This window comes from Mauremys reevesii, linkage group 9 (genome assembly GCF_016161935.1).
Source record: "Mauremys reevesii isolate NIE-2019 linkage group 9, ASM1616193v1, whole genome shotgun sequence".
In the NCBI taxonomy this organism is placed as follows: domain Eukaryota; kingdom Metazoa; phylum Chordata; order Testudines; family Geoemydidae; genus Mauremys; species Mauremys reevesii.
In genome coordinates this window covers 92,351,093-92,368,397 of record NC_052631.1, presented here as the reverse complement: position 1 = coordinate 92,368,397, position 17,305 = coordinate 92,351,093, and the positions used below count along the sequence as shown (strand labels likewise).

The 17,305-nt window shown below is 44.7% G+C and overlaps 1 protein-coding gene across 2 annotated transcripts in view; it reads left to right on the top strand.

Annotated features, from left to right (window-relative positions):
* The window catches only part of PASD1 (PAS domain containing repressor 1), a 78,857-nt gene that overhangs the window by 32,479 nt on the left and 29,073 nt on the right, over positions 1 to 17,305 (top strand). For both annotated transcript variants that reach the window (XM_039486822.1, XM_039486820.1), the window contains exons 3-9: positions 99 to 253; positions 1,583 to 1,674; positions 3,654 to 3,743; positions 6,858 to 6,978; positions 8,446 to 8,559; positions 10,367 to 10,485; positions 11,517 to 11,599. In XM_039486822.1, coding sequence (XP_039342756.1) covers positions 99 to 253; positions 1,583 to 1,674; positions 3,654 to 3,743; positions 6,858 to 6,978; positions 8,446 to 8,559; positions 10,367 to 10,485; positions 11,517 to 11,599 — 774 coding nt within the window. The remainder of the gene's footprint in view (positions 1 to 98; positions 254 to 1,582; positions 1,675 to 3,653; positions 3,744 to 6,857; positions 6,979 to 8,445; positions 8,560 to 10,366; positions 10,486 to 11,516; positions 11,600 to 17,305) is intronic.

Below are 17,305 nucleotides of genomic sequence, written 5' to 3'. Positions count from 1 at the left end.
CTGTCGTGCTTTGCTGGGCCGGAGCCTCTCAGGACCTTGCAGGATCGAGGCAATCACCCCTTGCTTTCCTCAATGGTGTTTGTGTTTTGATCCACCAGGGCATCACGCAACAAATCTGAAAAGAAAAGGCGAGACCAGTTCAATGTCCTCATCAAAGAGCTCTGCACCATGCTGCAGGGTCATGGCCACCCTCTCAAGATGGACAAGTCCACGATATTGCAGAGGACCATTGACTTCTTACAGAAACAGAAAGGTATTGGATCGTGCTCGGCCCGCTCTTCCCGCCCTCCAAGGGGTGTGTGAGAATTGCTAAGGGAGTCAGAGAGCAGCGGGCCAGAGCTTTATTTCTGGGGAGAACAGGGACACTGAGCTGCAAAACACCACAGTGGTGGGAGCGGTGAGCAGAGCAAGGGGTAATAGCCAGAGTCGGCCTCCAGAGGAGGTTGAATTATCTGATGCAGGGTTAAAGCACAAAGCACTTGAAAAGGGGCGTGGTTGTAATGTGCAGCTCTAGGTCAGAGCCTAGCAGTGTGTCTAACTACAGAGCTCTAGTCCCACCCCTGCCCTCCGTACTCCCTGGCATCTCTTGATTTGCTCTCTCTATCCCTTGCTCCCCACTCTACATTATCTAATTCCTTGCTGCTCTGCCTTCAGTCCTTTTTTCTCTTCCTCATCTCTCCCTCGCTGCTCTGCCAGGTTCTGCGTCCCAGTTCTCCATCTCTCCCGTTTCCCAGATGCCCTGGCCCTTGCTGTGTGATCTGTTGCCCAGGCTCTCCCCACAACCATGCTCCCTTTGCGCCCGTATCTCTTCCTCCCCATGGCCCCGTTGCTGTTTGCTTTCTCCTGACTCCCAGACCTTTCTTTCATTCTCCTGCTTACCCACAAACCCCCAAGTCTCGTTTTTCCTGAACCTGCCTCCCTGTGTTAATAGGGGAGGGGCACCAGATGACTCGCTTCAGGGCTGTCTCCTGGCTCCTTCACACAGTGTAAGACATGCCCCCAAACAAAGCAGAGTTGGCCAGTGGCTACTAGGCCAGGGCAGCAGAAGAGCCTTGGGTAGCGTGGGGGAAAGGTATTTCCGTATTCTCTTGCTTGGAGCTTCATGGAGCATGTCAAACACCCATATGAACAAGGGACAGCTGGCATCTGGCCACGCAAGTGCTAAGGGATGCCCCAGCTGGCCGCCTATGTTGCATATAGCACCATGAATTGAGTAATACACCCTCCTGTGGGCTCTTAATAGGTAATTTCAGATTTGAGGTCAAATATTGCTGTCTACGATGCCACTATAAATCTGGAGTAACTCCATGGGCTCTGTGGGGATTACTCTGAGTTTACACTGACTTAACTGACCGCAGAATTTGGGCCCCGATCTTTTTAAAATTACTCTCACACGTCCTTTTCCACCTCCTTTATGTCTTCCCCTTTTCTTGATCTTCCCAATGACATTCGCACGATGGTGGAGCTGAGACTTCTATGTAAGGGGAGATTATTCCTTGTGAAAACTCTAGCGGTACCTCAAAAATGAAAAACAATCCAGCTGACGTGGGTCCTGTTGCTTTTCTGATATTTTCTCTTTAAGAAATCACAGCGCAGACCGAGGCCTGTGAGATTAGACAAGACTGGAAGCCTTCGTTTCTTAGCAATGAGGAGTTCACCCAGTTGATGTTAGAGGTAAGAAGAAATGAAAGATTTCTGAGGGTGGGGGAGTGGCGGGCTCAGAGGTAGAAGGCCTTTCATCTCTTGGTCATTGCATCCGCTAGCAAGTACCGAGACTACACAGCTCGTTCCTGGAGAGCACTGACTGCCGTTAGATTATTACTATTACCGTTATTGTTTGTGTTATGGTCTGGAAGCCTCCATCCTGGGGCAGGTCCCTGTTGTACAACCCAGAATAATAAGATGGTCCCTGCCCCGGACAGAGTTTACGGATGATAAACAACTCTCTGTTACTATCCACCTGGTCTGGCTTTGAACAGGTGGCAAATCCAGTGTGGGGGAGAAAAGGGCAGGGAGCCCCCGCACAGAACAGCCAGCAGAGCTGACAGAGGACAAAAGGTTAATGGACCTGGAGATTGAGTGACCCGCTCCCTCCCAGGTGTAGCCTGAAGCCTGTCGGCAGGGCAGGATGGGAAAGCCCGCACTGCTGTTGCACTCCCTGTGCTGTACCTGTTTTGTGCCTAAACAGAGAACGGTGAATCCCACCCCGTTTGCCAGCAATGCCTTCGCATGAAACATGCAGAGGAGAAAGGCCCTGGTTCTCACTTACAGAAGTTCTTAGCGGGTGGAGACCCATCCTGCAGAAGAGCTGAGATTTTTGCCAGCCTTTCTTAGAGAAGGCAGCTTCTGATTCCATGTCGCATGCTACTGCGGCTGCGAGTTCTCCCATCCTTTGAAGTCAGTGGCACCAGAATAAGGGTGTATGCTGTGCGGCATTGCAGTGTCTTGGTTATTCCTTTTCATCAGGATGTCATGAGTGACCTCCTTGGAAAAGTCTGTTCATTCTTTCCGGGAGTTGCTCTCACCAAACAAGTTAGTTCATTCGGGTTTAATCAAAACAGACACCAGCCTGAGAGATGGCAGGGGGAGGGGAGTTTGTAATAGCTCTCACTCTGTGTGGCCGTATCACACCGTGTACTTGTTTGCTTTTTAGTCACAAAGCTAATCTGTGCTGAGACAGTTTGGGACTTTTATTTTCAAGTCTCTGTTGCTCTTCATGCCTGAGCCAGGGCAGAGTGAGTGAGGAGGAGAGGTGATCAGGGAACCGGGAATGGAGGATACCTGCACCACCCATCTCTGCTGCCTGTGAACTAAACTATAGAGCATCATTAGCATTGGCACTGGAAGAGATTGCTTTGTCTGTTGTGCTGACCGGAGATAAAACATTCCTGACCTTGGTAGCTGTCCTAGAAGAATAGAGGCCTGAGCTAGTAATACAGGAAGGAAACACACTACCTCAGAATGAAGGGAAAGAGAACTTCAGCGCCAGTGCTGAGTTCCCCATCATGTAAGCTCAAATGCTTCAGGGCCCTGGTAACTCAGTAGAGTTTACACATGCTATTTATACATCAGAGATACAGTCATCCAGCAAGGGAGAAGTAGGGGCAGCCATTGTAGATGAGAAAAGAGAAACCAAACTAAAGTAAAAAACCAATCATTTCTGTAATTGGCTATACAGGTGCAAGCAAAATAAATAACTTTTTAAATCTCATTGGCTTCAGCTATAAATTGGTAAATCTGTATCTGTCTGTCTGTCATTTCCATCCTGTGCTCACCATGATGGTATTTGGCATCTGTTAGTCAGTAGGTTAACGATTGCGTGACTTGCTACATATAATTGGAGTCACTGAAGTCAGCAGGATTGTATGGGTGGCGAATGAGGAATTTGACATCCTATATCTTGCTTCACATTAAATCAAGATTCCATGGATGCAAAATACAAGTTAAATTAATGCTAATGAGAAAGTAATTAGCTAGAAGGACTCTGAATGAGGCACCATGTTTAGTAATTACTTTTATTCTTTCTATGCTGAACCACTATGGATTTATGTTGGTTACAGAGTGTTAGAGGCATCACTTTGAAAAAAATGACTTCTATATTGTATTTGAAGTACAGGTACATTCTTATTTTTCTTCCTGCCTTTTATCATTAGGCATTAGATGGATTCCTCATTGCACTTACCACTGACGGGATTATTATTTATGTATCTGATAGTGTCTCCTCTCTTCTTGGACATTTACCGGTAAGTTCTAACAACACAACGCTTGTTTTTAGACGTCTGGTTTTTAATTTAGAATGTCCAGATAGTTACATACCTGAGGCTCAACAACAACATCCCATGGCTGGCTGGTGTAGCGTGCAAACTCCCCCAGCAAGCTCTGGGATTGTGCACAGAGAGCCCTCCCAGAGCTCCTTCTGGGGCTGTGTGATATAGCTGTTCCATTGTCCAGGTGGCCTTGTGCCTACCATGCACAGTCTGACCCTAAGATTGTCATAGAGGAACAAATTCTGCCTCCCCCACTGAAATCAACAGCAAGATTTCCATTGACTTCAGTGGGGTCAGAATTTGGCCCTATGCAAGAAATAGCTTTCTGACGAAGCATGAGAAGGATATACAGTGTGACTGATATTTGCCCTCATTTCTCAAATGAGGTAAGGAATGGTGTCCGTAGCCTCTGTTTGTCAGAGGGTGGGATGGATGGCAGGAGAGAGATCACTTGATCATTACCTGTTAGGTTCACTCCCTCTGGGGCACCTGGCATTGGCCATGGTCGGTAGACAGATACTGGGCTGGATGGACCTTTGATCTGACTGGGTACGGCCGTTCTTATGTTCTTGTGTTCTAAATCATATCTTCCATTCTGGCTAGTAATACTATATACCTGACTAATATCCACTGCCACGTTGCATACTGGAAGTTGCAGCATTCCGCACGTGGAGCCTGCTGGGCTGTGAGATGTTTCAGATGGAGAAGCACTGTGTGACTTCACTTTTACTGAGAAACCCGTCATGTGCTGCAATCCACTCACACAGCTGGTGTAGGCAATTGCCATTCAGTTGTGCTTTGTGGTACACAATATTAGCCAGGTTGTATCTGTCATGGAGGAGAGAACTAACTGGATTAATGCAATGCCTTCCTTGGCTTATGAACCCAACAGACCCTTAGGGAGTATCCCAAATTGCTGTGAAATCCCTAAGTAATAGATTTTGCATTAGGATCTCTGACTTAGCTTTAAAAAAATGCAGAATCATAGTAGCCACAGCTTTCTGTACATCTGAGGCCACTTATGTGTGTTGTTTATTCCACCAAGTGTCTGGAAAATATTGTGGCCATGGAATGTGCTCTTGATAATGCTATTTTCAAACAATGTACAGATGGTGTGAGGGCTAAATTGCCCCACTTTTGATCAAAAGCACATGGGCATCAGATGTGTCTGAGGCCTGAGGTTTCTGGGAAGAATGTGTTGCACTAGTAAGCAACAATCTGGTACAGAAGTGGTTTCTATTCCCTCAAAAGTGTAGTTAGTTCTACTCTTTGGTGCCAAGCATGTGCATATAGGATAGTCTGCCTACCTCTGATTTTTTTTTGCCATATGATTGTAAATGCTAGTGTAGAGAGGGCAAAAACATGTGTTACCTTGTTAGTACAGCAGGTCAGAGAAGCTTCAATGAAACCATATTCCATTGGACTATGCAGGTCTGTTGACCTCGAAATACTTTGTGAAATCGGGTTGATTTCACTGGAATTCTGTATCAGAAGAAAACCACGGGAAAACGTTCTGATGATGTTGAAATGATGTTTCAACACTTTTGCATCAAAACGTTTTGGTTCCGAATGTCCTTTTTGTTTCTATTTTTAAATGTTGTTGTTATGTTGCATTATGTTATACAAAATATATTTACCAGTTGAAATTGAAACAAAACATTTCAATCGACCTGCAAGCATTTTTTTTTTTTTTTTTTAGAATTTTCCTTCATGGAGAATTTTGAAATGTTCAGGGTTTTTTTTCCAATTTTTGGAATGAAGCCAAATTTTGAAATCTTGAAATCCTTCGTGAAACAGAACTTCCTTTCTCCGCACTGCTCTAGTTGCTGTTACAAAACTATCGACAAATGCTTGTTTCCTGGAACAAACATGTCTGTAGTGTCAACACTAGAAATTACAATCCCCTTGGTTAATTCAAGAAACTGAAAGCCCTGTGTAGATTCTGGAGTTGACACCTAGCTATGATCTGAAGAGATCTGACTTAGAAATTCACTGACAAACACTGTTAACTTTGAGTTACTGGATACCTGAATGTGAACTATCTATGAGGGTTGTGCCAACTCACAGTGTGTCTGTTGCTTGATGGAATGCTCAGGTGCCACCTCATTCCTAGCGTAAGCATCTTCCAAACCTACTCCTTGGTACACTTTTCCGCAGCTCTGGTGTCAGGGTTTATTGGGGCTTCCCTGGCTTTAATCCTCTGAATGATGGGCAGATCCAGGGGTGCTTAAGTTACATGGAAGTCTCTCCTCTGGAGTAGCACGAGGTTCCCCATGTAATTGTTTAGCTCAGCCTCATTTTACTACAGATGTTCTGATGTGGATAAACCTTCATTTTTTTTCCATATGGACCACTGATTTTTACACAGACTCCCCCATTTATTTTCGTGGGGAGTATCACGTGCAGGCTCATGTCAGGATATGGCCACTTCACCTTGAGTGGTCCCTTAGAATATGTGCTAACTATCTGCTCGTCCTTGTCTTTAGCTGTGGCACTCTGAGTACCTTTCCCTGACCTGAAGAAGAGCTCTGTGCAGCTCGAAAGCTTGTCTCTCTCCCCACCAGAAGTTGGTCCAATAAGAGATATTACCTCACCCAGCTTGTCTCTCTAATATCCTGGGACCGACACAGCTACAACACTGCATGCTTTCTATTTATGTCAGACAAGCAGAGAGTAAGATGAATTTTCCCTGTACAGAAGAAAACAGGATTAATGTTTCTGCTTATCTAGGTTTAGATTGTATCTTTACTTCCCTCTCTCATGAGGGGTGTTGTGAGGATAAATACATTAAACGATTGGGAAGTGCTTTGACATCAACTCATGAATAGCAGTATATAAGAAATAGGTATTATTATTATAATTATTATAATCTGTCTTGAGGAAGGGGCGGTGCCTCGAGAACAGCAGAGAGAATGAGAATCACAGTTCCTCGCTCTGTCTTCCGTTCCATGTAACATTGTCTAATGTAACTTCCTTGTGTTAAGTTGTCCTGTTAAAATGACTGCATCTGCCCGCCGTTCTAAAGTGTTTGTGCCTCTGGACGGGTTAACGCTGTACTGCTGAACATGACAAAGCATTCTTTTGTATCAGTCAGATTTAGTGGACCAAAATATATTAAACTTTCTGCCTGAGCGGGAACAGAGTGAAGTGTACAAGCTCCTTTCTCCACATGTGCTCATGACAGATCCTGTTGCAGCTGATTTTCTAAACAGTAAGCATCTCTCAAGACTATATTTAAGGGGGAGATTCTAACCAGCAAACGGCTCCCAGGGAGAGTAACGATGCTGGCTTTTCTGTTCCATAGTGCCAGTTCTCTTTCACAAGTTTCTAAAACTTCAGTACATCATTAAATTTGGTATTTGCCCTTTGATGTGTCACGTAATCTTTGTTGTTGTTTATTTCTGATCCCAGTAGAAAAATGAAATGGATTCATTTCAGTTGACTCCCTTAGATTACTCTCCCAGGGCGAGATGCGGTGGTGAATCTCTGAGAGGCATGGGTTTCCCAGCCCGGAGGGAGAGTTGGCTTTAGGGGGGGGCTTTGTTTCCTTCTGATGTTGAGAGGACTAGAGAGGCCTCGGGTGGCTTGTCTGTATTACAGGCCTCAGGACTAGCTACAGCTCTGCACGCTACGGCCCTGTCCCTAGCCTGCCCCTCCGCTCCCAGCCCTGTCCCCAGCTTGTGAGGGGATCCTCCGGAGTCAGCCTGATGACTGGCTTCCGCAGTACCTGTGCTGGGGGTGCCCTTCCTCAGACAGATATGGGACCTCTGTATGCTGCTCTTACCCTTTTTGATGTGGCATTAGGGGGGTCGGGGGGAGGCAGGGTGAGTAAATCACCCTCGTGCAGAGAGCCAGCATATGGCCTAATCAGTCCCCACTTAAGTATCATTTAAGCCCTTGAAATAAGACCTACCTGGAATTGTGCTCATCCTGTGCACAGGGGAAATGTCACCCATGCTGCAGATTATATAATATGAGAAGTTTGTGCCTCCGAATATTCATTTGTATTAGAACCTGATCAAAAGCCCTTTCAAGTCAGTAGAAAGATTCCCAGGGCCTTCAGCCAGCTTCACTGGGGCTGGTGTACCGGGTGCGGCAGTGTGCCTACAGGGAGGGGAGTGATTTCTAAAGCGCGCTAATGTGCTAATTGGTCTGTGAGGCCCCTGCTGGTGTGCACTAAAAGGTCCCTAGTGCCCTTTAACGGGGTGCTGTTTGAGAGTGGTTGTACGTTAAAGGGCACCAGGAAACTTCTAGTGGGCACCAGCAGGGTCATGGATCAATTGGTGTGCAACAAGCTAGTGGGCTTTAGAAATCACAAACCTGCCACTCTGCGTAGCCAAGCCCTACGGGACCTTGAGTGCAATCCTGGCCCCACTGATGTCAATAGCAAAAGTCACTTTGACTTCCGTGGGCCCAGACTTTCAGCCCTAGTATAGCACTATAAATAGGAGGCTGTAGAGACGAGGGTGGGGGGTACTTTTTCTTAACCTAGCAGACAGATACGTTTCAGTAGTTGCTGTTTATTTACTTTGGGATATCGGGAACATCCCAACAGAATGTGCGCAGATACCACAGTGACGGGGTCTGTATAAAAACCTAGATAGATTAGATAGATGGAGTGTGTGAAAGTGCAGACATGTGGACTGTTAAAAATGTTCTTTTCTCTCTCTCGTTTCAGCTGAAAAGCAAATAGAGTTTTGCTGCCATTTAGCAAGAGGAAGCTTAGATCCAAATGAGCCCCTAACATATGAATATGTGAAATTTGTAGTGGATTTTAAATATTTTACTCATGGTAAGTTATTGCTTCAGTCCAAGCTGTCTTTTTGCCTCTCTCACTTACCCTCTCTCTTTGACCTTAAATGCCTTGTTGCACTTTAAAATGACATGTAGGCAGCAGAATGGACTGTGCTACTGATGTGGGAAGAGTCGTTTTTCATGTGACAGAGCTGGGGTCGTCATTGGCTGTAAGGGTGGTGGTGGAATCCTCTGACTGTTTTAGTTGATTTCAAAGAGACACTAGCAAATAGTTCAGACGCTACATTTGGCCTGGCGGTGCTACACATTTTTGAAAACAGTCCAGTTCATTCAAAAACAACATAAAATGCTCCGGTTCGCTCAAAATGACACTTGGAAATGTTATTTGTTACCCTGACTTTGTATAGGATATCTGCAAAACCTTGAATTTTCCAGGATGGTGGATGCAAAAATGGCCATTTCTTGGAAATAAAATAAAATGAAGAGAGAGAGAGAGGGTTCAGAAATGGCATCAGTCGTTCTTTTTTTCTCCCACTTCCCTTCTGTTCTTCACCTGGTAATTTTAATAGCAGTCATACTTTTTGAAAGCCTGTCATAGCGTGTTCGGTTCTTGCTGCCAGATTCCAAAAGGACGCCTATTATGAACCACTCTACATCAACAACCTTGAAACAACCCCTCCTGTCAGTCATTTAGAGATATAGGATTTCTATGCTGAATTTAAATAAATGGTGGTGTGTGTGTGTTTGCACTGGCACTGATTGCATAAGATGTATGAGAAGTTTAGTTCACCATCTTTCCCATGATAAGCGGCTCAGGAAAGCAAGTGCTGTTTGGTTTACCACTCTCCATAGGGCCGGGCCACATGCATTATTTCTAATTACCAGCATTAGGGCAAAATTCTCCTCACGAAGCCACGCTACATGTCTCCATTGCATAGTCTGCATCCATTCCTGGTAGTGAACTTCCTCACATGTCCATGTGGTTTTTCTGCATGGAACAAATGCAGAATATGATCCTCTGGATCAGTGTTTTCCAGACTTGGGACGCCACTTGTGCAGGGAAAGCCCCTGGCGGGCCGGGCCGGTTTGTGTACCTGCTGCGTCTGCAGGTTTGTCCGATCGCAGCTCCCAGTGGCCGGTGTTCGCTGCTCCAGGCCAATGGGAGCTGCTGCAAGCGGCGCGGGCCGAGGGACGTACTGCACAAGCGGTGGAACAAGTTTGGGAACCACTGGTCTGGATCAATATCATACATGCAGTGCAGCTAGGAGAAGAGAATTTGGCTAATCCGCTAGTGAATTGTTTGCAAGTAAACAAAGGTTCATGTTTTCTGCTGTTTTGGTCTGATGTTGTAATTCGAGCTGAGATCTACAATGAACAAAGATCGTTTTCCCTAGTAGGATTGCTAAAGAGATTTTCCACCTAAGGTAGATAGTTGAAAAAGCATAAACAAAACGCAACGAAAGTAACAAATGAGAAACCAGCAGCTGAATTTCACTGTCTTTGTTTTAATGAACCTTACAGTGCGTCTTGCCTTCTTAAGGTGCTTCCAGCTGGCAGGCTTAGGTTCATATACTTCAGTTGAGCCGAAGCTCTTACAAACAGGTTTTCTGCAAAGCCGAGGATTAGTAGTTGCACCTGTGTAACCTTTCCCATGATTGAGCCAAGAGAGTCTAGACAGAGACAAAGAATCCACCAAATAAGTCTTAAATGATCATCAATTGAACAAGTTTGATTGACTTTGAGCTGTGCATAGAAGGAGCTAAGTTGTTCAGGTTTGTTGATTACTGCCTTAACATTTGCTTCTTGAAATGCTGATTGGCTTGTGTTTTGATGTGTTTCTCTAGTGCCTACACCCTCCTGCAATGGCTTTGAATCAGCTATTGCAAGAGCATTCAGGTCAGCCACAGAAGAACAGATTTGCCTCGTAGCAACTGTTCGTCTTGTTACGCCGCAGTTTTTAAAGGTGAGAGCCCTCGGGTCATGTTTCCCTTTTTACACCAGGGATCTACAGTCGATTTTAAAAAATGATGCTTTCACCACAAGCGGAGTTAATTGCTATTCAAGTCTGGTCATTCCGAAAGGAGAAATCTTGCAAAGGGGCCTTAAGTCCTGCACTTTGAGAGCTGGGCAGTGAACTATTCAGAGCGGAGGACCTGTGGATGAGTGATGGTGCTGTTTCATTTTGGGATGCGAGTTAGCGTCTAAAGTTTGCTTAAGAATAGCGGAGAACAAACCAGGCTCTCTGAGCATTATTGATTGCATTGCCCAGCAAGTGCGGAACTGCATTTGAGAAGAACCATTGATGATAGCATGAGAGGGGCCTCCTTGAGCCATATGTTCAAGAAGTTACGCGGAAACACGGTTTCCAGCCGAACCCCTGGAAAAGCTGTGTCTCAGAAAGAAACTTGCCAAACTCACTGACTGTATAAGAATACTGCCTGCTCTTTTCTCACCATGGGAACCAGACTTTTATAACCTACTGTTTATCCACAGAAGGGCACTATGTACATAATAATGATAATAAAATTCAGTTGTGGCCCAGTCACTGCCAGAGTGTTAGTTAGCAAAGAAATAACCTGCACCATTGGTTTATTATTATTTATTTATTTGTATTAAAATAGCACTTAGGAGTGAATCAGGACCCCATTGTGCAAGGTGCTGTCAAACACAGAACAAGCAGATGGTCCCTGCCCCAAGGAGCTTACAATCTGCTAGACCTTGGGATTGACGTCCTTACTCAGAGAACTCTCATCTAAAGGCTGGTGTACGCTGCAATGTTAGGTTGACTTGGCTGTGTCACTCAGGGGTGTGAAAAATGCACTCCCTGAGAGACGTAACTAGACTGACCGAAGCCCTGGAGTAGACACCGCTAGGTCGGCGGAAGAATACGTCAGTTTATTCTCCAAGGAGTCCTTGTATGTGTTATCAAGCTGTTTTGTCCCACAAGCCATTTTCCTTAGAGTTAAATACTAAAATGCACCCACTGTTCTGCAGGAGCTGTGCAACATTGAAGAGCCATGTGAAGAATTCACATCGAGACACAGTTTGGAGTGGAAGTTTTTATTCTTGGACCACAGGTGAGAGGGTTGCTTTTCAGATATAAATACAACATGTGGTGATTGCAGAATACGCAAACCATGGTTTAGAAAAGGAAAACTGTCCAGTAAATGGGTCTGAACCCCAAGCAGAATATTTCACATGAAATTAGAAATAAGGTGACACGGATCAAAGCCTACACTTCACGCCTCCTTAAAAGCTTTGCTCTCTTTCATATTTAAGGGCAGTAAGAATCTTTGTTCGCCTTCCATTAATGTGAGCTGGAAATATAACACATATAAAAATGTCCAGGCTCATTATGGTACTAAATAAGTTATTAACATAGAACCATGTGGGCCATATTCTCATCTAGTGTAAATTGGCAGAACTCCATTGATTTCAGTTGGCAGCATCTGATAATCTGACTCTGTTCTTTGCTCTGTTGATTTCCATCTTGATATAGAATTAAAGGTTGGTTTTTTTTAAAAAAAAGAAACAAATTAAAAGACTAGATAGTTGTAATGATTGACTTATTTTGACTAAATGGAGATAAGATACTACTTGGGAGTGAAATAGACTGGAGATCACTTGGTAAAACTTTTTTAATTATAAAAGGGCAGGTGTCCTTCAAAAAAAAGCATAGAGCCTTTGTACTCTTGCATATTTGTGTGTGTGCATGAATACCTAACAGTATTACACACGTTCCCTTCTTTCGTAATGCACACTAGTACTATCTCCGGAGAGCGCAAACTCTAGCCATGTACTTACCGCTGCAAAGACCAGGCTGAGAAATCAAATCCCTTTGCTGAATTCTTATTTTCTGAAGAAACCCAAATATCACCCTGTCCATTCAGAGAGAGAGAGAGAGGAGATATTGCAAGAAATGAAAATGAAATTAATATATTAATCAGAATAACTACACTGGAAATCCTGTCTTGAGGTGCTGATGAGAAACCACTTGTGCTGCAGTTTTGTTTGCATGTTACTCATGCTCTCTAGGTCTGGTTAATGTAACTTTATCTGAATTGAAATCAGTATATGCAGTAGCCTAAATTTTTAAAAGTGGATGTCTAAGGTTAGACTAAGCCAATATTGAGATATGGAAAGCAGTGACCTGGTTCTCAAGAGGCCAAGCACCCAGCAACTTCTGTGAGGAAAGCTCCCAGGAGCCGGCTAAGAGCTTTATTGAAATATATCCAAGTGCCTTGTGATGAATTTGGGATGTGACTCGGAGAGGAATTTTTCTACTCCAGTCCTGGTGATATCCCCTGTGAGGAACCCATTGTTCCTGAGCGTAAATTAAGCTAACATAGTCGTTTAGCTGGAGTGTACTGCAGTGCCTGATGTAAGCAGTGAACTTGGAGCTAGGAGCATGCTTTCAGTCATTCAATCATTGGTTCAATGCACAATTTAATAGAATAGTAGGGGCACCCTGAATCTTTCATAGAATGTTTTCAGCTATTTCTCAGTGATCATTTTCCACGTTTGCGGGCTGATCCTGAAAGGTGCTGAGGACGTAGGAGTAGCTGGTGCTGAGCTCTACTCAGAATCAGGCCCTCGTTTGCTCAGACCTAGCATCTACAATGGAGCGCAGAAGCAGGTTAGGACAGTTCTACTGAGCTACATAAACATTGACCAACTAGAGACACCTGGAGCCTGAAACTACATATAGACATCATTTAAGGGAAAAAACAAACGGGATGCTTTTATATTGGTCTGTTTCTGTTCCATATTCTACTCCTTGCTCCATCGTTTATTGCTCAATTACAGTATTGCTATAGCATCTTCTCCTGCAATCCCTGCACTTCAGTGATAACTTGAAGTCCATCCCTTTAGCTTTTCACACTGCACGCAGTCATTGATCTCCTACTCAGAAAACTTGAACAGTTCCTTTAGCACAGGGAATTGCAGTGACTAAGCTAGCTAAAAACTTCAGATTGCTCCTTCCCCAATCCCAGGTTAGAAGCATTTTGTGGTTACATTCTCAATTAAAGACTCAGTTCCTCTAAATTATGATGACACATCTGAAAGCACTGCACTTTCCTGAGCTGCTTAAAATGTTTGTCTGACATTCATCTGAAAGACATTATTGTCCTGAAGATAAGTGTGTTATTACAGACCCAAAAGATATTGGCTTGGTTTCATAGACAGACAGAAATAAAAGCCAGTTTAATAGCTTTTAACAGAAATCTGGGTCAGATAAAAAAAAAGGAGCACAGTGCTCTGTAAAAGATATTTTGGGTAAATATGACTGTGCTGTTTGTTTTATGGTAGGGTCCACTAGGCACTTTCCTCAGCTGTCCCAAAGAACTCACGATCAGAGAACACTGACATTTGCTTCCCACAGATAATTAATGATGTAGGAGCAGGTTTCCAAAAGTGCTGAGCACCCATGCTGAGAGCTTGTGCTGCCTCTCTGTAGCCACAGGAGACCATTATGGCATCCTGGTGTAAGGGTCCTTGGCCACCCTTCCTTTACCCCAACCAACCTCCTTTTGCAGCTGCAGGGAGTGTGTAAGTTGTGACAGCCCTGCAGCCCTGGGTGATCCTCCCATGGCTGGCTATGCTGTACTTAGAACCAGTTGGTGTTGATGGAGTAGTGCAAATTGTCCCTAAAACGGAGGAGAATCTAGCTCTACTATGGCTTTGTTTACTTGTGTCACGTGGCTGTGCATTTGGTGTGGTACTCTGTCCCCCTCTAGTGGTGGCTAGGCAGAATCTAGTGGTTGATGGCAGTTAGCTCAGGCAGTAGAACAGGGGTCGGCAACCTTTCAGCAGTGGTGTGCCGAGTCTTCATTTATTCACTCTAATTTAAGGTTTCACGTGCCAGTCATACATTTTAACGTTTTTAGAAGGTCTCTTTCTATGAGTCTATAATATATAACTAAACTATTGTTGTATGTAAAGTAAATAAGGTTTTTTAAATGTTTAAGAAGCTTCATTTAAAAATAAATTAAAATGCAGAGCCCCCCGGACCAGTGGCCAGGACCCAGGCAGTGTGGGCGACGCTGAAAATCAGCTCGCCTGCTGCCTTCGGCATGCGTGCCATAGGTTGCCTACCCCTGCAGTAGAGGCTCATGCATTAAGATCCAGAAATACCAGGTTCAATTCCCACTCCTGACAGCCACAGTGTTATACTTCACCCCCGATGAGAAAGCTCTAACATTGCTTAAAGGTGGCAGCTGCATTTAGTTTGCTGTGTTGGCTCATCAGCAGATGCTATTTATCTCTTAGGGCCAAATCTATCCTCCCTTGTGCCAGTGCAACCATTCATTGCGAGGAACTGAGAGAAAACTAGGCCCTTACTCATTTTTTGTTTCATTATTTCATCTATTTCATTAACATATTAAAAATAACCCCAAACTTTAAAATCTGAAACAGTAAAATCCCAACTAGCGCCATAGTCTACTTCTGCCTTGGGAGTGTCCCATATAATGGGCTGCAACCCGCTGTCAAGATCAGCGTGAGGTTTGCCATTGATTTCAGTGTGAACAGGACTGGACCCATGAAGAATGTAGCTGTGCTGTGCTATTGCGTGGCTTGCTCTGCTATCTACGTGAGTGTTTGTATCTCTTCATGAATGTTCTAACTTAGAACCAGATCAGATGACAAAGATCTGTGAAGTTATTCTGGCTATTCCATTTCCAGTACTGGTTTGCGTTCTATAGTACACGTCCCACTGATAGTCCCCTGTTAGCAGCAGCATCCTCAGTGATTCAGCTCCTTCCTTGACATTTTTGCCTTTCGGATGTAGGCAGTTACCATGTCGCGTGCCCACCTGGCGACCTCATCTTTTAGTCGGCACTTAGCCAGTCTGCACCTACGTAGCAGTTGTAATCTTTTCTCATAAATCTTAGTTAGGTTTGTTTCTGTTCTCTGAACGCTTTCTAAATCTGTTTGACCATGTGGTGTCCAGAAATGAATGCAATATTGCACTGGAGCTGTATCATGTATCGACCAAGACTGGATCTTTTTCTAGAAGTTACGTTATAGCTCAAAGAGAATTTTCGGGTTTGGTGCAGAAATTACTGTACCGTGGCCAGTGTTTTGCAGAAGGTCAGACTAGGTAGTCATACAGGTCCCGTCTGACCTTAGAATGTCTGACTCCAGAGAGAGCCCAGTCCAATGCCACGAGAGTCAATGGGAATCTTTCAGTGGGCGTGGATCAGGCCCAGAGAGAGGGTTTCCCTCCTGGTTTCATGATGCTGGGCATACAGCCCAAATTCACACGTGCCTTTTTTCATGTCCTGTTGCACTGCAAACTCCTATCGACAGGGTGCTGTCCAGGGCCGGCTCCAGCTTTTTTGCCGCCCCAAGCGGTGAAAAAGAAGAAAAGAAAAAAAAACGTTGAGCTCCCGCCGAAGTGCTGCCGAAGAAGAAGAGAGAGAGAGTGAAGGAACCGCTGCAGAAGTGCTGCCGAAGACCCAGACGTGCCGCCACAATACCGGACGGAGTGCCGCCCTTTTCTATTGGCTGCCCCAGGCACCTGCTTTCTTCGCTGGTGCCTGGAGCCGCCCCTGGTGCTGTCCACTGTTTCCCAGGATTCTCCCTCCTTTTAAATACAGAATCTCTGTTTTGGATTATTCCGCCTCCCCGCCCCCAGCGGATTAGCTTGCGTTTTCCTCAGCTGAATCCATTTTGTTATTTCGTGCCTATATTTCAAGCATATTTTATGGTCCCCTGGTGGCACTGGCCTTCCACAAAATGGTACTAAGACACGCCAAAGCAAAGGAAGCATAGAGGAGAATGTGCCTCTCTTTTTATGCCTTCAGCCTGTTCCTGTGCAGTTTAATTTTAAAACATGAACTATGCTGGGAATATATTGCTGCATTTACTCTAGAGGAGTGAACTGAAAATGCGGTAGGTAAACTGTGCTGCTCTTCATAGTGTCATCACACCCAGCAGCCAAGTCAAATGGACAGTGAAGGAAAGAGAGGGGCAAGAAGCCAGATAAACACAATATGGCCAAATGATGCCTTCCAAAGCAGATGTGGTGTTCCCACTGAAGTAACTGGGAGTTGCACATATGCAGCCGAGGCAGAATTAGGCCTGTTCTTATGTGCAATAGGTGTAATAATTATATCTTTGCTCCCGACTCGCAGTGTCGTGTGATGCTAATTATTTCCCAGGTGTTACCATGACCTTGTTCTCGTGCGGTTTGTTTACCACTTCAATATTGTAATTGCGCCTTTTTTAAAAAGTTCTCATTTTCAGCTCAAAAAGCTGTAATTTAGGATTGGATTTCTAAACGGCCCTCCGTTGGTTTCCTCCGTTCCCTGTTCATCTGCCATAGACATCAGAGACCTGGAGATCAGCTCGACAGCTGTCTGAAGGAAAAGCTTTATTCTGTAGAATGCACCGAAATCATTTTGTTGGTTTCAGTTCCCCAAGCTGTGCCATGGGAATAGATTACTTCTCTTTTACCCAAGCATGTCCCTACATCCACCAGAGAGTCCTGCTTAGCGCGTCTCTACATGAACATTTAGATTGTGGCTGCGCACTAAGTGTCCGTGCCGCTGGGCATTAGAAGTTCCCGAGTGCGTTTAATCTGCGCTCATTGCAAAGCAAGGTCGATCAAAGCACACTATGGGACTTGGATTGCACATCAGCAGGATCCACACGGAGAGTTGATGCGCGGCAGGCTGGTGCGGGGTAGATCTATGCCCTGGTTTGCCACGTACTAAGTGTTCATGTAGACAAGCCCTTACTATTTCTTCTACAGTTCCTCCCCAGATGACATTTGCACC